The 17,622-nt window shown below is 45.3% G+C and overlaps 1 protein-coding gene across 2 annotated transcripts in view; it reads left to right on the forward strand.

Annotated features, from left to right (window-relative positions):
• dnah5 (dynein, axonemal, heavy chain 5) overlaps positions 1 to 17,622 on the forward strand; it is a 63,092-nt gene that overhangs the window by 16,226 nt on the left and 29,244 nt on the right. The window contains exons 19-39 of one of the 2 annotated variants that reach the window (XM_038977139.1): positions 94 to 351; positions 540 to 733; positions 1,175 to 1,411; positions 1,637 to 1,838; positions 5,106 to 5,341; positions 6,216 to 6,434; positions 7,026 to 7,088; positions 7,373 to 7,611; positions 7,743 to 7,983; positions 8,198 to 8,397; positions 8,939 to 9,092; positions 9,342 to 9,505; positions 10,458 to 10,614; positions 10,764 to 10,976; positions 11,432 to 11,656; positions 11,958 to 12,130; positions 14,162 to 14,340; positions 15,158 to 15,345; positions 15,676 to 15,870; positions 16,781 to 16,915; positions 17,137 to 17,244. In XM_038977139.1, coding sequence (XP_038833067.1) covers positions 94 to 351; positions 540 to 733; positions 1,175 to 1,411; positions 1,637 to 1,838; positions 5,106 to 5,341; positions 6,216 to 6,434; positions 7,026 to 7,088; positions 7,373 to 7,611; positions 7,743 to 7,983; positions 8,198 to 8,397; positions 8,939 to 9,092; positions 9,342 to 9,505; positions 10,458 to 10,614; positions 10,764 to 10,976; positions 11,432 to 11,656; positions 11,958 to 12,130; positions 14,162 to 14,340; positions 15,158 to 15,345; positions 15,676 to 15,870; positions 16,781 to 16,915; positions 17,137 to 17,244 — 3,980 coding nt within the window. The remainder of the gene's footprint in view (positions 1 to 93; positions 352 to 539; positions 734 to 1,174; positions 1,412 to 1,636; positions 1,839 to 5,105; positions 5,342 to 6,215; positions 6,435 to 7,025; positions 7,089 to 7,372; positions 7,612 to 7,742; positions 7,984 to 8,197; positions 8,398 to 8,938; positions 9,093 to 9,341; positions 9,506 to 10,457; positions 10,615 to 10,763; positions 10,977 to 11,431; positions 11,657 to 11,957; positions 12,131 to 14,161; positions 14,341 to 15,157; positions 15,346 to 15,675; positions 15,871 to 16,780; positions 16,916 to 17,136; positions 17,245 to 17,622) is intronic. The other variant, XM_038977140.1, reaches the window with a different exon arrangement.

The following is a 17,622-nucleotide window of genomic DNA, read 5'->3' on the forward strand; positions in this document are numbered from 1 at the left end:
GGTGTACATGCTTGTGTGCGTGGTGGTGTACATGCCTGCGTGCGTGGTGGTGTACATCCAGGTGTATTCACGTCTGTTCATGCCTCTTCCCAGGGGAGGAGGAGGGTAAGTCAGAGGGTCGCATCAACCTGCTGTCTCGTAACACCACGGCAGCGAGCACCACGGGCCCCCCGTCTCCCCTGGTGAAGAGGAAGAAGAAGAAAGACCTGCTGGAGGTGATGGAGGAGGAGGCTGAAGAGCTTCTGTCCCACTTCAACCACCGTAACGTGGACGCCCTGCTGAGGCTCACACGCAACACCCTGGAGACCCTCCGCAAACGCCTCCACGCCTCCTCACTACTGCACTTCCTGAGTAAGTTCCATCAATCTAATGTATTTATAAAGCCCCTTTTACATTAGCAGTTGTCACAAAGTTGTAACAAAATGCCTCCCTTTGAGCTCCACCCTTTAGATGTTGGAGTAAGGTGGGGCTGTCTAGAAGGGCAGGGTTTCCCATTCCATTTCTCCCTACTTCAATGCCGCCCCATCTCCCCACAGCAGAGAGTGATTCCCCCAGCCGTCTGAAGGGCAGTGGTCAGCAGCCTATCTTCAGGACCAGTGTGTCCCTGTCCATCCCCAACATCGCCATGGTCCCAGCCCTGGATGAGGTCCAGCAGGCTCTGAACCGGGCTGTGGAGAGTGTGGTCAGTGTCAGCAAAGGAGTCGGCCAGTGGAGCAAGGAGAGGATCTCCAAGGTGGGCTTGCCGTGGCTTAAAGCTTAAAGCTTCAATATGAAGTAATTTCTTGGTAACAATTAAGTACCTTACTGTGATTGTTTTCAATTAAAATTGTCAACAACAAAAAATGCTTCTTAGCAAAGAGCAATTTCTCATGCAAGAATTTGCTAGGACTGTCTTGGAGTGGTGAGGGGAGAACTGAAAACTAGCTGTTATTGCCAGGTCAAAACTCAATCCCACCAAAACAGGCTGAAATGTCAGGCAGTCTTTTCAAACAGCTCGTACACTAAAAAGGCAATATCATAATTTTCATAGTATTCCAACCTCATAGTGTGGAAATATATATAAAACACATTCACATCAAATGTTTGACTTTAATATGTCTGTGACATCTGCACAATCATGAGATTTTAGTTAGTCTTAAAACAAGGATGAATTATTCTGTTCATGCCAACACAGAGGAAGATGAGTGAGAGACGATTGGCTGCTCTGAGACAGGACAAGAGTGACAGTGAGTCAGAGGACGGAGAGACCACCTACAGGAGCCTGGCTGACGGCAGTACCTCAGACATCTCCGCCTCTGTGACCCAGGCCATACCCTACCAGGCCAGGAACTACTACAAGAGTGTGTCTGAGAACAAGGAGATCATCAAGCTGGTGTCTGTGCTCAGCACCTCCATCAACTCTACCAAGAAGGTACATACAGGTGTACACACAAAACAAAAATAAAAAGTATGTTTCTCCTGTTTTCCTAACATTCTGACCTTAGTGTGTCAAATTCGAACTATTTTGTGTTTGATACTGACACCTATCCCCTAAGATGTTGCTGTGAAAATGAGACCTAAATCAAATCAAATCAATTAAATTAAAACTTTATTGAAAGTGCATTTAAGACCTGGCTGTTGTGTTGTTGTTGGCCAGGAGGTGATGAATGCTTTGGACCGCTTCAGACGTTACCACCACATCTGGAGGAAGGAGCCAGAGGACACCATCCAGAAGTTCAGCCAGGGCAGCCCTCTGCTGTCTGAGTTTGAGTCTCAGATCCTCTACTACAAAGATCTGGAGCTGGAGATCAACGCTGAGCCTGAGTACATCACTGTGGGAGCTCTGGCCCTCTATACAGGTAAAGTACATCACTGTGGGAGCTGTGGCCCTCTATATAGGTAAAGCACATCACTGTGGGAGCTCTGGCCCTCTATACAGGTAAAGTACATCACTGTGGGAGCTGTGGCCCTCTATATAGGTAAAGCACATCACTGTGGGAGCTCTGGCCCTCTATACAGGTAAAGTACATCACTGTGGGAGCTCTGGCCCTCTATACAGGTAAAGTACATCACTGTGGGAGCACTGGCCCTCTATATAGGTAAAGCACATCACTGTGGGAGCTCTGGCCCTCTATACAGGTAAAGTACATCACTGTGGGAGCTCTGGCCCTCTATACAGGTAAAGCACATCACTGTGGGAGCTCTGGCCCTCTATACAGGTAAAGTACATCACTGTGGGGGCTCTGGCCCTCTATACAGGTAAAGTACATCACTGTGGGAGCTCTGGCCCTCTATACAGGTAGAGTACATCACTGTGTGAGCTCTGGCCCTCTATACAGGTAGAGTACATCACTGTGGGAGCTCTGGCCCTCTATACAGGTAAAGTACATCACTGTGGGAGCTATGGCCCTCTATACAGGTAAAGTACATCCCTGTAGGAGCTCTGGCCCTCTATACAGGTAGAGTACATCACTGTGGGAGCTCTGGCCCTCTATACAGGTAAAGTACATCACTGTGGGAGCTCTGGCCCTCTATACAGGTAAAGTACATCACTGTGGGAGCTCTGGCCCTCTATACAGGTACAGTACATCACTGTGGGAGCTCTGGCCCTCTATACAGGTAAAGTACATCACTGTGGGAGCTCTGGCCCTCTATACAGGTAGAGTACATCACTGTGGGAGCTCTGGCCCTCTATACAGGTAGATTACATCCCTGTAGGAGCTCTGGCCTTCTATACAGGTAGAGTACATCACTGTGGGAGCTCTGGCCCTCCATACAGGTAGAGTACATCACTGTAGGAACTCTGGCCCTCTATACAGGTAGAGTACATCCCTGTCGGAGCTATGGCCCTCTATACAGGTAGAGTACATCACTGTAGGAGCACTGGCCCTCCATACAGGTAGAATACATCACTGTGGGAGCTCTGGCCCTCCATACAGGTAGAGTACATCACTGTAGGAACTCTGGCCCTCTATACAGGTAGAGTACATCACTGTGGGAGCTCTGGACCTCCATACAGGTAGAGTACATCACTGTAGGAACTCTGGCCCTTTATACAGGTAGAGTACATCACTGTAGGAGCTCTGGCCCTCCATACAGGTAGAGTACATCACTGTAGGAACTCTGGCCCTCTATACAGGTAGAGTACATCACTGTGGGAGCTCTGGCCCTCTATACAGGTAGAATACATCCCTGTAGGAGCTCTGGCCCTCCATACAGGTAGAATACATCACTGTGGGAGCTCTTGCCTTCTATATAGGTAGAATACATCACTGTAGGAGCTCTGGCCCTCTATACAGGTAGTGTACATCCCCGTAGGAGCTCTGGCCCTCTATACAGGTAGAGTACATCACTGTGGGAGCTCTGGCCCTCTATACAGGTAGAGTACATTCCTGTAGGAGCTCTGGCCCTCTATACAGGTAGAGTACATCACTGTGGGAGCTCTGGCCCTCTATACAGGTAGAGTACATCACTGTGGGAGCTCTGGCCCTCTATACAGGTAGAGTACATCACTGTGGGAGCTCTGGCCCTCTATACAGGTAGAGTACATTCCTTTTGGAGCTCTGGCCCTCCATACAGGTAGAATACATCACTCTGGGAGCTCTTGCCTTCTATATAGGTAGAATACATCACTGTAGGAGCACTGGCCCTCTATACAGGTACCTAGCCGTGGGAAGTAGTGGTTCTTAGGGTGCCACAGCACCCCCTGAAAAAAAAAAAAATCTCAAATACAATATAGGTAACTGTAGACTGACCTGTAACTCTCTACAACTTTCTCCCCGTTATGTGAAATTTTGGGCTATTTTCACTGCTGATCCCCTGCATTAACCTCACAAGACAACCCTGCCAAATATGACTGCACATGTTCTTAGTAGTATTTCACAGTACTGTTATTTCATTTTTCAACACTGTGTAACCCTCTCACCAGGCTCGAATTTGACTCTCACGATATTACCTTACGTAGAGTATCTCAACAGCATTGGATGTTAGGTGAGAAGGACATCTCCAATAAGAATCCCTATTGTAAACTATCTAGGGTGATGACAACTAGGTTATTAACTTTAGATAGAATGATTCTAGATTTTTGTTATTGTATAAGGATATGCTTTCCCATGCATTAAATGAAATTGAAACAGTAAATGACTCCACCAAGGCAACATACATGAGGTTCAAAATGTGTATTATTACATTTTCAAAGCTCCACATCAAAAGAAATAAAAAATAAGAAACCCCAATGAGTCGTGCACAACCCATGTCCAAATTATTTCAAGCTTGCTTAACCCGTTGGCGCATGTTGGAGCAAAAAAAAAGACAACACACATAAAGTCCCGAAGCACCCCACCGTTGTGGTTACTCACTACGCGTAGATATTCCCTCAGTGAAGTACGGCAGTTCCTTTCAGGTTTCCTCACAAGATCCACAGCAAGCACAGCTATCAATACAGACAGTACTCTTTAGCAGTAACCGATATCCCATGGGAATGTGAACTCGTTAATCTTTCCCAAGCAATTCTCTCTCGGTGTTGCACGATGCAAGGCTAACCTCAAGGCTGGCAAATACCTCCATGATGAGACGGTAGCTTCAGTCTTTACAAAGTCTTTCTTAACAAAATTATAACAACTCTCTTATAAAATTAAATCGGTATTTCCCTTCAAAACTGGGTAGGTATGGGTTTTGTTCTATTTTTATCGTCTTCTTTTATCATTTTTCTTCACCAACGGTCATAATGTAATGTCCATCCTTTTCTCAACGTCTCTCTCCCTCTCTTTTTTTTCCCAGGCCTCCCAATAACCAGGTCAACTCTCCCATTGGACACAGCTAAAAAAGCGACCTTATTGGTCAAAACTTAAACTTAAAAGTAAACCAACCTATTCACTTATACATTAAATACATATTTCTTCAAAATAAATGCATTAACAACATTACAATTCGGGAGCAATTCAATCACCTTTTCAATATAATACCAAGTAATTATAACAAATAAACTCAATACTTGGTTCTAACAAGAATAAACTCAATACTTGGTTCTAACAAGAGTAAACTCAATACTTGGTTCTAACAAGAATATTACAACTGCATGAATATCTGGTTATTATCAGACTAATATCTGATTTGTTGTTGAACAGCTGACCTGAAGATGGCCCTGACTGTGGAGACTAAGAGCTGGATGGTGGACTACGGCTTGCACTGTAACAGGAAGTACCGGACAGATATGGAGAACATCTTCACGTTAGTGGACGAGGCGGCAAAGAAATTGAACCGACCAATCAAAGATTTGGACGACATCCGCATCGCCATGGCATCGCTGAAGGAGATCAGAGAGCAGCAGATCTCCATTGACTTCCAAGTGGGACCCATAGAGGTAGGGAGCACAAATGCACACTTCTTTCAGAGAGACAGTGGTGGAAAAAGTACACAATTGTCATATTTGAGTCAAAGTATAGCTACCTTAATAGAAAGTAACTCAAGTAAAAGTGAAAGTAAGCCAGTAAAATACTACCTGAGTAAAAGTCTAAAAGTATTTGGTTTTAAATATGCTTAAGTATCAAAAGTAAAAGTATAAATAATAAAACATTCCTTATATTAAGCAAAGCAGACAGCACCATTTTCTTGTTTTTAAAATGTATGGATAGCCAGAGGCACACTCCAACACTCAGACATTATTTACAAAAGATGCTTTTGTGTTTAGTGAGTCTGCCAGGCCAGAGGGAGTAGGGATAACCATGTGTTCTCTTGATAAGTGCTTGAATTTGACAATTTTCCTGTCCTGTTAAGCATTCAAAATGTATCGAGTACTTTTGGTTGTCAGGGAAAATGTATGAAGTAAAAAGTACAATATTTTCTTTAGGAATGTAGTGAAGTAAAAGTCCAAGTTGTCAAAAATATAAATAGTAAAGTACAGATACCCCAAAAAACGACTTAAGTAGTACTTTAAAGTATTTTTACTTAAGTACTTTACACTACTGCAGAGAGATACTGTATGAATAATTCACTGAGACATTTGCAATGTCCACTTTCATTCAGTTGGAGGTAAATCTTAATTCCCACCTAAGTCAAATTTCTACTTAGTCAGGCAGTGGTATCAATGGGGGAAAATTCAACTTAGGTGGAAGTTAGGATTTGCCCATAGTTTGATTAAGTCCTTGCAGTCTGTATTTGGTTGTGAGAAGACACTGGAGATCTGTGTTGTATTATGTGTCTGTTCAGTGCTGTGCATTCCCCTTTCCCTTTCCTAGGAGTCCTATTCCATGCTCCATAAGTACGGCCTGGTAGTGGCGAAGGAGGAGGCAGAGAAGGTGGACACGCTGCGCTACACCTGGGAGAAGCTGCTAGCCCGCAGCACAGAGGTTCAGAATGAGCTGGTGTCCCTGCAGCCCAACTTCAGAGGAGAGCTCATAGACAACGTGCAGACGTTTGTGGAGGACTGTGGACACTTCTATCAGGACTATGACAAGGTTCAGACACGTCTCACAGCTCGTTCTAGGTCTTCCTCACAGCTACACCTAACACCAAGACTGTCTAGGTCTTCCTCACAGCTACACCTAACACCAAGACTGTCTAGGTCTTCCTCACAGCTACACCTAACACCAAGACTGTCTAGGTCTTACTCACAGCTACACCTAACACCAAGACTGTCTAGGTCTTCCTCACAGCTACACCTAACACCAAGACTGTCTAGGTCTTCCTCACAGCTACACCTAACACCAAGGCTGTCTAGGTCTTCCTCACAGCTACACCTAACACCAAGACTGTCTAGGTCTTACTCACAGCTACACCTAACACCAAGACTGTCTAGGTCTTCCTCACAGCTACACCTAACACCAAGACTGTCTAGGTCTTACTCACAGCTACACCTAACACCAAGACTGTCTAGGTCTTACTCACAGCCACACCTAACACCAAGGCTGTCTAGGTCTTACTCACAGCTACACCTAACACCAAGGCTGTTTAGGTCTTAGACATTTCTATTTCTATTACAGTTAACTTGGCACGCTCTAAATAAGACTGCTAGCTAATTGCTGACACAGGCTGTGTTCCATTCCCAGGACGGTCCCATGGTTGTCGGACTGGCTCCCCAAGACGCTAGTGACAGACTCATCATGTTTCAGGTGAGTACAGTGTGTATCTTCAAGAGAGGAATCTACAGTATATACTACTCTGAAGCACTTCATTTAAGTTGATACATTCACAGAGGTTTTCATTCACATGTTCTATGTCTTATTTATTTTTTATGTATTACTTATTTCTACCATATTTAACATAGACAACAACATGCATGATTGTATTATTGTGTGTTGCATGGTTTTGGAAATTATATATGTGACCATTCATGCACTTTACTGTCATGTGACCATTCATGCACTTTACTGTACTTTTCATTTTGTTTGGTCAGAATCGCTTTGACAACCTGTTCCGTAAGTACATCACCTACACTGGTGGAGAGGAGCTGTTTGGCCTGCCTGTGACCCAACACCCTCAGCTGCTGGAGATCAGGAGACAGCTCACCCTCCTCCAGAAGCTCTATGGACTCTACAACAGTGTCATCGACACCGTCAACGGCTACTATGACATCCTCTGGGCCGACATCCACATAGACAGGATCAATAACGAACTTCTTGACTTCCAGACGCGGTAAGGAAACCAAACTACAACCCAGACCATGAGAGACATTTACACAGAACTCATTGATGAATAATCTCATTGAGGATTTACATTTCCAAAAGGAAGTTATATGTTCGGGTTTTTTCACCCCCCATTTCCAGTTGTCGCAAGCTGCCCCGTGCCCTGAAAGAGTGGAAGGCATTCCTTGACCTGAAGAAAAGTATAGATGAGTTCAACGAGTGTTGCCCCCTACTGGAACTGATGACCAACAAGGCCATGATGACGCGTCACTGGAAGAGGATCACCGAGGTGACAGGACACAGCTTCGAGGTGGAGACGGACACCTTCAAGCTGCGCAACATCATGGAAGCTCCGCTCCTCAAATGCAAAGAGGAAATTGAGGTGATTATGGATTTTTGTTGCTGTTGTTGGTGCTGAAACGCGGGTAGGTTCCAGGTAATTTATTCTCTATAGCCGTACAACTACCGGTACTCCACTCACCATAACTATTCTGTACTGTAAATTGAGGGTAGAAAAATGGTTTGACCTCAATGGGACAAGTTGGTAAAACAAAGGTAAAATAAAGATGAATGTTGTTTGAACTCCCGCTGGGCAGGATATTTGCATCAGTGCGGTGAAGGAGAGGGACATTGAGCAGAAGCTGAAGCAGGTGATTGCTGAGTGGGACAACAAGACGTTCACCTTCGCCAACTTCAAGACGCGAGGGGAGCTGCTGCTGAGGGGCGACAGCACCGCTGAGATCATTACTAACATGGAGGACAGCCTCATGGTGCTGGGATCACTCATGAGCAACAGGTTAGACTAGAGACCTACTGGAGGCCCAAATGACTTAGCCTGGAAATCTAGACTGACTTCTGCTTCATGCTTGTTAACAATAGTTAAATGTAGCCTAATTCAGTCTTGATTTTGAGGCAACAAATGACCTGGAGGTTCGGAGTGATATATGATTTCTTCTCAATTGTTTATCATATTTCAGCACAGGATGTTGATGGGACCTTCATTGGGGAGAACAGGCTCATGGTAATGACTGGAGCGGAATCAGTGGAATGGTATCAAACACATGGTTTCCATGGTTTCCAGGTGTTTGATGCCATTCCATTTGCTCCGTTCCGGCCATTATTATGAGCCCCCTCAGCAGCCTCCGTTGTATTTCAGCATCCAGTTAACTTGTCATCTAGAGTTCAACAGTTGTGGTGTTGTGTTTAGACAGTTGTGTTTAGACTGGGGGTGCTTGGCATAAATCCCTGTAAGGTTTCAGCTGCATTGTACCGACTTTTAGTGTTTGTGTACTGTAGTAGTCAATGCTTGACTCAGATGATGACTTGGTGTTCCACAGGTACAACACGCCATTCAAGGCCCAGATCCAGAAATGGGTTCAGAACCTTTCCAATACCACTGACATCATAGATAACTGGATGACTGTCCAGAACCTGTGGATCTACCTCGAGGCTGTGTTCGTGGGAGGGGACATAGCCAAACAGCTACCCAAGGTAAGAACCAATACATTGACTTTTCATCTGAAAACATGTCTTTAACCTTACGCTATTAATCAAATGTATTTATAAAGCCCTTCTTACATCAGCTGATGTCACAAAGTGCTGGGGTTCCACAATTTCGGGAACTTTTACAGTGCCCTGGTTTTTCAGAAATCATGTTTTTTTTGGGGGTGGGGGGGGGGGGACCCAGGAACTTTTGCAAACTTAGGAATGACAATCTAGTCTGAATCATCTGAATGACAGGAGGCGAAACGTTTCTCCAACATCGACAAGTCCTGGGTGAAGATCATGACGCGGGTCCATGAGATGCCCAACGTGGTGCAGTCATGTGTGGGGGACGAGACCATGGGACAGCTTTTGCCTCACCTGCTGGAACAACTGGAGATCTGTCAGAAGTCTCTCACTGGGTAAGTCTATCTGAATGTCTATCAGAAGTTTCTCACTGGGTGAGTCTGTCTGGAGGTCTGTCAGAAGTCTCTAGGTAAGTCTGTCTGGAGATCTGTCAGAAGTCTCTAGGTAAGTCTGTCTGGAGATCTGTCAGAAGTCTCTGGGTGAATCTGTCTGGAGGTCTGTCAGAAGTCTCTGGGTGAGTCTGTCTGGAGGTCTGTCAGAAGTCTCTGGGTGAGTCTGCCTGGAGGTCTGTCAGAAGTCTCTAGGTAAGTCTGTCTGGAGGTCTGTCAGAAGTCTTTGGGTAAGTCTGTCTGGAGGTCTGTCAGAAGTCTCTAGGTAAGTCTGTCTGGAGGTCTGTCAGAAGTCTCTGGGTAAGTCTGTCTGGAGGTCTGTCAGAAGTCTCTAGGTAAGTCTGCCTGGAGGTCTGTCAGAAGTCTCTGGGTGAGTCTGCCTGGAGGTCTGTCAGAAGTCTCTGGGTAAGTCTGTCTGGAGATCTGTCAGAAGTCTCTTGGTAAGTCTGTCTGGAGGTCTGTCAGAAGTCTCTGGGTGAGTCTGTCTGGAGGTCTGTCAGAAGTCTCTGGGTAAGTCTGTCTGGAGGTCTGTCAGAAGTCTCTAGGTAAGTCTGTCTGGAGATCTGTCAGAAGTCTCTGGGTGAGTCTGTCTGGAGGTCTGTCAGAAGTCTCTGGGTAAGTCTGTCTGGAGGTCTGTCAGAAGTCTCTCACTGGGTAGGCCTATACTTATACTTTGAATTTGTTTTAAATAGTTGAATTGAAAGTATTCATGTACCAGTATGACACCTTCCAAGTTTGCCTGCGTTGTACATTGGTAGCTTGATGATGTGTACCAAACGAGTATTATTTTCAACCCTTTTTTTAGGGGGTAGATCAGCTTTAATGTTGCGGATAGATTGTAGCTTCTGGCTATCCAGTTTTCAACCCTTGGTTGTGTGTGTGATTGTGTGACTGATAGGTACTTGGAGAAGAAGCGTCTGCTGTTCCCTCGGTTCTTCTTTGTGTCTGACCCGGCCCTGCTGGAGATTCTGGGCCAAGCCTCGGACTCCCACACCATCCAGGCCCACTTGCTCAACGTCTTTGACAACGTTAAATGTGTCCGCTTCCATGACAAGGTACAGTAACGCACAGACAGACATATCATTTTTTTCCTAAAATGTTTCTACAAGTTACTTATTTGACTATTAGTAGTATCTGTCCTTCTGCAATAGTAACTACCCCAGATTCAGCAACATCAATAGTATCTGCCCTTCTGTCTCCACAGATGTACGACCGAATCCTGGCCATCTCATCCAGGGAGGGGGAGACGGTAGAGCTGGATCGGCCTGTGACGGCTGAAGGGAACGTGGAGGTCTGGCTCAACGCCCTGCTGAAGGAATCCCAGAGGTCTCTTCACCTGGTCATCAGACAGGCTGTCCTGGCCATCCATGACTCAGGCTTCCAGCTCATTGAGTTCCTGGACTCTTTCCCTGCTCAGGTGGGGAGACATGGGATACATCCTAAATGCCACCCTATTACATAGTCCACTACTTTTGACCCAGGTCCTGTTCAAAAGTAGTGCACTATATAGGGAATAGGCTGCAATTTGTGACACAGTCCTGGTCTTGGGGTCATCATTCATTCTCTTTTATAATGTGATAGATTACCTTAACCTTGACCTTGGAGCTATGGCCTTGTAGTTAGACTTTCCCACGCCTATGTTTCATTACTCAATACCTGATCAGGGATTCCTGCTTTTCTGACATTATCCTCCATTATTGTATAACTGAAACTGATCTACACACTAGCCAAATTCTATACATTCCTGATTTTATACATTGTCCTGATTACATCCCTGATTGATAGGAAGACATCGAAGCCAGGAAAGATGACTTTACGTTCTCTCATTGATGTCCTATCATGATGTCCTCTCTTTCTGACTTCATCAACCAGGTTGGTCTGCTGGGAGTCCAGATGATCTGGACCAGAGACTCAGAGGAGGCCCTGACCAACGCCCGCTACGACCGTAAGATCATGCCCAAGACCAACCAGTTCTTCCTGGAGCTTCTCAACACCCTGATAGACATGACCACTAAAGACCTGGCCTCAATGGAGCGGGCCAAGTATGAGACACTCATAACCATCCATGTTCACCAGAGGGACATCTTTGATGACCTGGTGAGTGGACTGGAATCACAAACTGACTCAGTGGCTAAAATAGTAATTCAACCCCAAAGGTCCCTTTCAGTATATAAACTGAAGGTAATAATAGCTGTTGTGTAACATATTTGTGAACTTTTGGCAAACTGTTCCACCAAATATTTTCTGATTAGGGCATGGTAGGCTGAGAATATCAATTTGAGTTTCCCCTGGTATTCAAATCACATTTGACAAATCATTTGCGGTTTTAGGAATTTCATAGGCTTTGGCAATGCTTTGTTTCCAGAATGGTTTCTCTTTCCCCCTGCTCTCCCCTCAGTGTCGGCTGCATATCAAAAGCCCTACAGACTTTGAGTGGCTGAAGCAGTGTCGTTTCTACTTCAATGAGGACTCTGACAAGATGATCATCAACATGACTGACGTAGGCTTCATCTATCAGAATGAGTTCCTGGGCTGCACTGACAGACTGGTCATCACCCCTCTCACTGACAGGTAAGGACTAACTAGTCATCACCCCTCTCACTGACAGGTAAGGACTAACTAGTCATCACCCCTCTCACTGACAGGTAAGGACTAACTAGTCATCACCCTTCTCACTGACAGGTAGGGACTAACTAGTCATCACCCCTCCCACTGACAGGTAGGGACTAACTAGTCATCACCCCTCTCACTGACAGGTAAGGACTAACTAGTCATCACCCCTCTCACTGACAGGTAAGGACTAACTAGTCATCACCCTTCTCACTGACAGGTAGGGACTAACTAGTCATCACCCCTCTCACTGACAGGTAGGGACTAACTAGTCATCACCCCTCTCACTGACAGGTAAGGACTAACTAGTCATCACCCCTCTCACTGACAGGTAAGGACTAACTAGTCATCACCCCTCTCACTGACATGTAGGGACTAACTAGTCATCACCCCTCTCACTGACAGGTAGGGACTAACTAGTCATCACCCCTCTCACTGACAGGTAAGGACTAACTAGTCATCACCCCTCTCACTGACAGGTAAGGACTAACTAGTCATCACCCCTCTCACTGACAGGTAAGGACTAACTAGTCATCACCCCTCTCACTGACAGGTAAGGACTAACTAGTCATCACCCCTCTGACTGACAGGTAGGGACTAACTAGTCATCACATCTCTGACTGACAGGTAGGGACTAACTAGTCATCACATCTCTGACTGACAGGTAAGGACTAACTAGTCATCACCCCTCTCACTGACAGGTAAGGACTAACTAGTCATCACCCCTCTGACTGACAGGTAGGGACTAACTAGTCATCACCCCTCTCACTGACAGGTAGGGACTAACTAGTCATCACCCCTCTCACTGACAGGTAAGGACTAACTAGTCATCCCCCCTCTCACTGACAGGTAAGGACTAACTAGTCATCACCCCTCTCACTGACAGGTAAGGACTAACTAGTCATCACATCTCTGACTGACAGGTAGGGACTAACTAGTCATCACCCCTCTCACTGACAGGTAGGGACTAACTAGTCATCACCCCTCTCACTGACAGGTAGGGACTAACTAGTCATCACCCCTCTCACTGACAGGTAAGGACTAACTAGTCATCACCCCTCTGACTGACAGGTAGGGACTAACTAGTCATCACCCCTCTCACTGACAGGTAGGGACTAACTAGTCATCACCCCTCTCACTGACAGGTAAGGACTAACTAGTCATCACCCCTCTGACTGACAGGTAGGGACTAACTAGTCATCACCCCTCTCACTGACAGGTAAGGACTAACTAGTCATCACCCCTCTCACTGACAGGTAAGGACTAACTAGTCATCACCCCTCTCACTGACAGGTAAGGACTAACTAGTCATCACCCCTCTCACTGACAGGTAAGGACTAACTAGTCATCACCCCTCTCACTGACAGGTAGGGACTAACTAGTCATCACCCCTCTCACTGACAGGTAAGGACTAACTAGTCATCACCCCTCTCACTGACAGGTAAGGACTAACTAGTCATCACCCCTCTCACTGACAGGTAAGGACTAACTAGTCATCACCCCTCTCACTGACAGGTAAGGACTAACTAGTCATCACCCCTCTCACTGACAGGTAAGGACTAACTAGTCATCACCCCTCTCACTGACAGGTAAGGACTAACTAGTCATCACCCCTCTCACTGACAGGTAAGGACTAACTAGTCATCACCCCTCTCACTGACAGGTAAGGACTAACTAGTCATCACCCCTCTCACTGACAGGTAAGGACTAGGAAGTGGCTCCACCTCCACTCTAATAGCTTAACCAGTTATCATGCATTTTGGGCTAAAAGGGCACCATTCACTTGTGGCACTAAAAATGTACAGGTTTTTTTGACAAACTATTGCTAGGAAACACTAGAGTGCAGTGTTGCACACACATTGCAGTAACCAGTCTACCATTACCACAGCCCAGCCTAACTTTTTAGTGCCCACAAGTGTATGGTGTATCACATTGAATATCTTTGGGTGATTATCCTTGATATATATTTTCCTTGGTGTGTCTTTGTCCCAGGTGCTACATCACACTGGCCCAGGCTCTGGGGATGAGTATGGGAGGAGCCCCAGCCGGCCCTGCAGGGACAGGGAAGACTGAGACCACTAAAGACATGGGCCGCTGCCTGGGGAAGTACGTGGTGGTCTTCAACTGCTCCGACCAGATGGACTTCAGAGGACTGGGGAGGATCTTTAAAGGTAGGAGCTTCTACTCATATTGCCTGGTCCCAAATACACGTGTGCTCTCTTGCCAACTCCTGTTACATTTGCATGACAATGACCATAGGAGTTGGATATATGTATATGATTTTGGGGGATTATAGGCTATATAAGATGTCACTCATATTACTGTGAAAAGAATGATGATCTCAACCTGAACCTAATGAACAGTGTAATGTTGTGTGTCTTTGTGTTGATGTGCAGGTCAGGCTCTTGGGGTTGTTTTGAATGAGGAGTTTAATGTGAAGAGTGATGTGTAATGTTGTGTTGATTGACAGGTCAGGCTCTTGGGGTTGTTTTGAATGAGGAGTTTAATGTGAAGAGTGATGTGTAATGTTGTGTTGATTGACAGGTCAGGCTCTTGGGGTTGTTTTGAATGAGGAGTTTAATGTGAAGAGTGATGTGTAATGTTGTGTTGATTGACAGGTCAGGCTCTTGGGGTTGTTTTGAATGAGGAGTTTAATGTGAAGAGTGATGTGTAATGTTGTGTTGATTGACAGGTCAGGCTCTTGGGGTTGTTTTGAATGAGGAGTTTAATGTGAAGAGTGATGTGTAATGTTGTGTTGATTGACAGGTCAGGCTCTTGGGGTTGTTTTGAATGAGGAGTTTAATGTGAAGAGTGATGTGTAATGTTGTGTTGATTGACAGGTCAGGCTCTTGGGGTTGTTTTGAATGAGGAGTTTAATGTGAAGAGTGATGTGTAATGTTGTGTTGATTGACAGGTCAGGCTCTTGGGGTTGTTTTGAATGAGGAGTTTAATGTGAAGAGTGATGTGTAATGTTGTGTTGATTGACAGGCCTAGCCCAGTCGGGCTCGTGGGGCTGTTTTGATGAGTTCAACCGTATTGACCTATCAGTGCTCTCCGTGGCGGCCCAGCAGATCGCCATCGTGCTTACCTGCAAGAAGGAGCGCCGCAAGAACTTCATCTTCACCGACGGAGACAACGTGGAAATGAATCCCGAATTCGGCATCTTCCTGACTATGGTTATTATTATTATTAGCAGTCTATAAACTACTCACTGTAGAAACCCCTTCACAAACACGTTGTCAAGTAGAGCTTCATTTAAAGTACTTCTGAAAGGAATAGTGAATTCTTGTCTTAAAGAAGATTAACTGAAACTAGTCCGAATCAGACAAGGTTTATTGTTACTTTGAGGATGTTAGTCATAGACTTTGTTTTGCATTTTCATAACATCAATCATCTGAAGTACACTATGTTCATGGCAGGTCATCATTGTAAATAAGAAATTATTCTTAACAGACTCACCTGGTTAAATAAAGATTTGATTATTAAATGTTTTTGCCCCCCATTAGAACCCGGGCTACGCAGGTCGTCAGGAGCTTCCAGAGAACCTGAAGATCAACTTCCGCTCGGTGGCCATGATGGTCCCAGACCGTCAGATCATCATCCGGGTCAAGCTGGCCAGCTGTGGCTTCATAGACAATATAGAGCTGGCCAGGAAGTTTTTCACCCTCTACAAACTGTGTGAGGAGCAGCTCTCCAAGCAGGTCAGCTATGAAATGAAATGTAACTACTGTAGATATTTCAATGAGAGCTGAACATGCGAAGATATACGTTTAATGTAGTTCCATATAAGTAAACAATCAAGTCAAGTGAAATGTTATTTAATGTGTATCATCACAGTCGCAAATCAATTTTTTTATTTTTTTAACCCCAATTTTGTAGTATCCAATTGGTAGTTGCAGTCTTGTCTCATTGCTGCAACTCCCGTACGGACTCGGGAGAGGCGAAGGTCGAGAGCCGTGCGTTCTCCGAAACACAACCCAGACAAGCCGCACCGCTTCTTGACACAATGCCCACTTAATCCAGAAGCCAGCCGCACCAATGTGTCGGAGGAAACACCGTACACCTGGTGACCGTGTCAGCGTGCACTGCACCCGATCCGCCACAGGAGTCGCTAGTGCGCGATGGGACAAGAACATCCCTGCCGGCCAAACCCTCCCCTAACCCGGAAAATGACAGTTGTGCACCGCCCCATGGGTCTCCCGGTCGCGGCTGTATGTGACAGAGCCTGGACTCAAACCCAGAATCTCTAGTGGCACAGATAGCACTACGCCTTAGACCACTGCACCACTCGGGAGGCCTCAAATCACTTTAGAGGGAATTAATATACCACCTGTCAGGTGGATAGATTATCTTGGCAAAGGTGAAATGGTCACTAACAGGGATGTAAACAAATGTGTGCTCAAATGGGAGAGAAATAAGCTTTTTTTGTGTATGGACAATTTCTGGGATCTTTTATTTCAGCTCATGAAACATGGAACCAACACTTTACATGTTGCGTTTATATTTTTTGTTCAGTATAAAAACAACCATGTATGTGTTGATTATGATCTTTGTGTAGTTCATAGTTCTATTTCCATACAGTCCATGTTGGGTTCACTCTCTGTTTTTAAGGTGCATTACGACTTTGGACTCCGAAACATTTTGTCAGTTCTGCGAACACTGGGGGCGGTGAAACGAGCGAACCCCAACGACACAGAATCTACCATCGTCATGAGGGTTCTCAGAGATATGAACCTGTCCAAGCTGGTGAGTACAGTCACTCAGATATACAGGACATTCTCCTCAAAATCAACTGCCATTTTAGAAAAGCCATTTTTTTTAAGCACCATTAAGTGTTACAGATTGTTATTTTTTTTAATATACTATTCTATAATACATGAATAATGATTTCATCTTCAGTGAGGTGCAATACAACACAAGTGGTATCATGGTTAACTTCACTTACATAATACTATTTGTGTTGACAGATAGATGAAGACGAACCGTTGTTCCTCAGCCTGATAGAGGACCTCTTCCCCGGGATCCAGCTAGATAAAGCAGGCTACCCAGAGCTGGAGACAGCTATCGACAAACAGGTGAGAGGACATTTTATATAAGATAATCCCTTTACAGTTAGTTAGACTTCAGAGTGACACAAAGAATTTTCTATCTACATGTAGTTTCTCACAACCCTCCTCCTCACACTGCTTCTCTTCTCTCCTGTCTCTTCTCCTTTCCCCTACAGTACATTCTACATTTTAGCCATTTAGCTCTTATACAGGGCGACTTACATGAGCAATTAGGGTTAAGTGCCTTGCTCAAGGGCACATCGACATATTTTTCACCTAGTCACCTCAGGGATTCGAACCAGCGACGTTTTGGTTACTGCCCCAACGGTCTTAAGCGCAAGGCTACATGCCGCTCCCACAGTAAAATACAGAGTTTAAGGGATGAATCTCGTCTTGGTATTAGCC

The sequence above is a fragment of the Salvelinus namaycush genome, chromosome 37 (assembly GCF_016432855.1).
Source record: "Salvelinus namaycush isolate Seneca chromosome 37, SaNama_1.0, whole genome shotgun sequence".
NCBI lineage: Eukaryota > Metazoa > Chordata > Actinopteri > Salmoniformes > Salmonidae > Salvelinus > Salvelinus namaycush.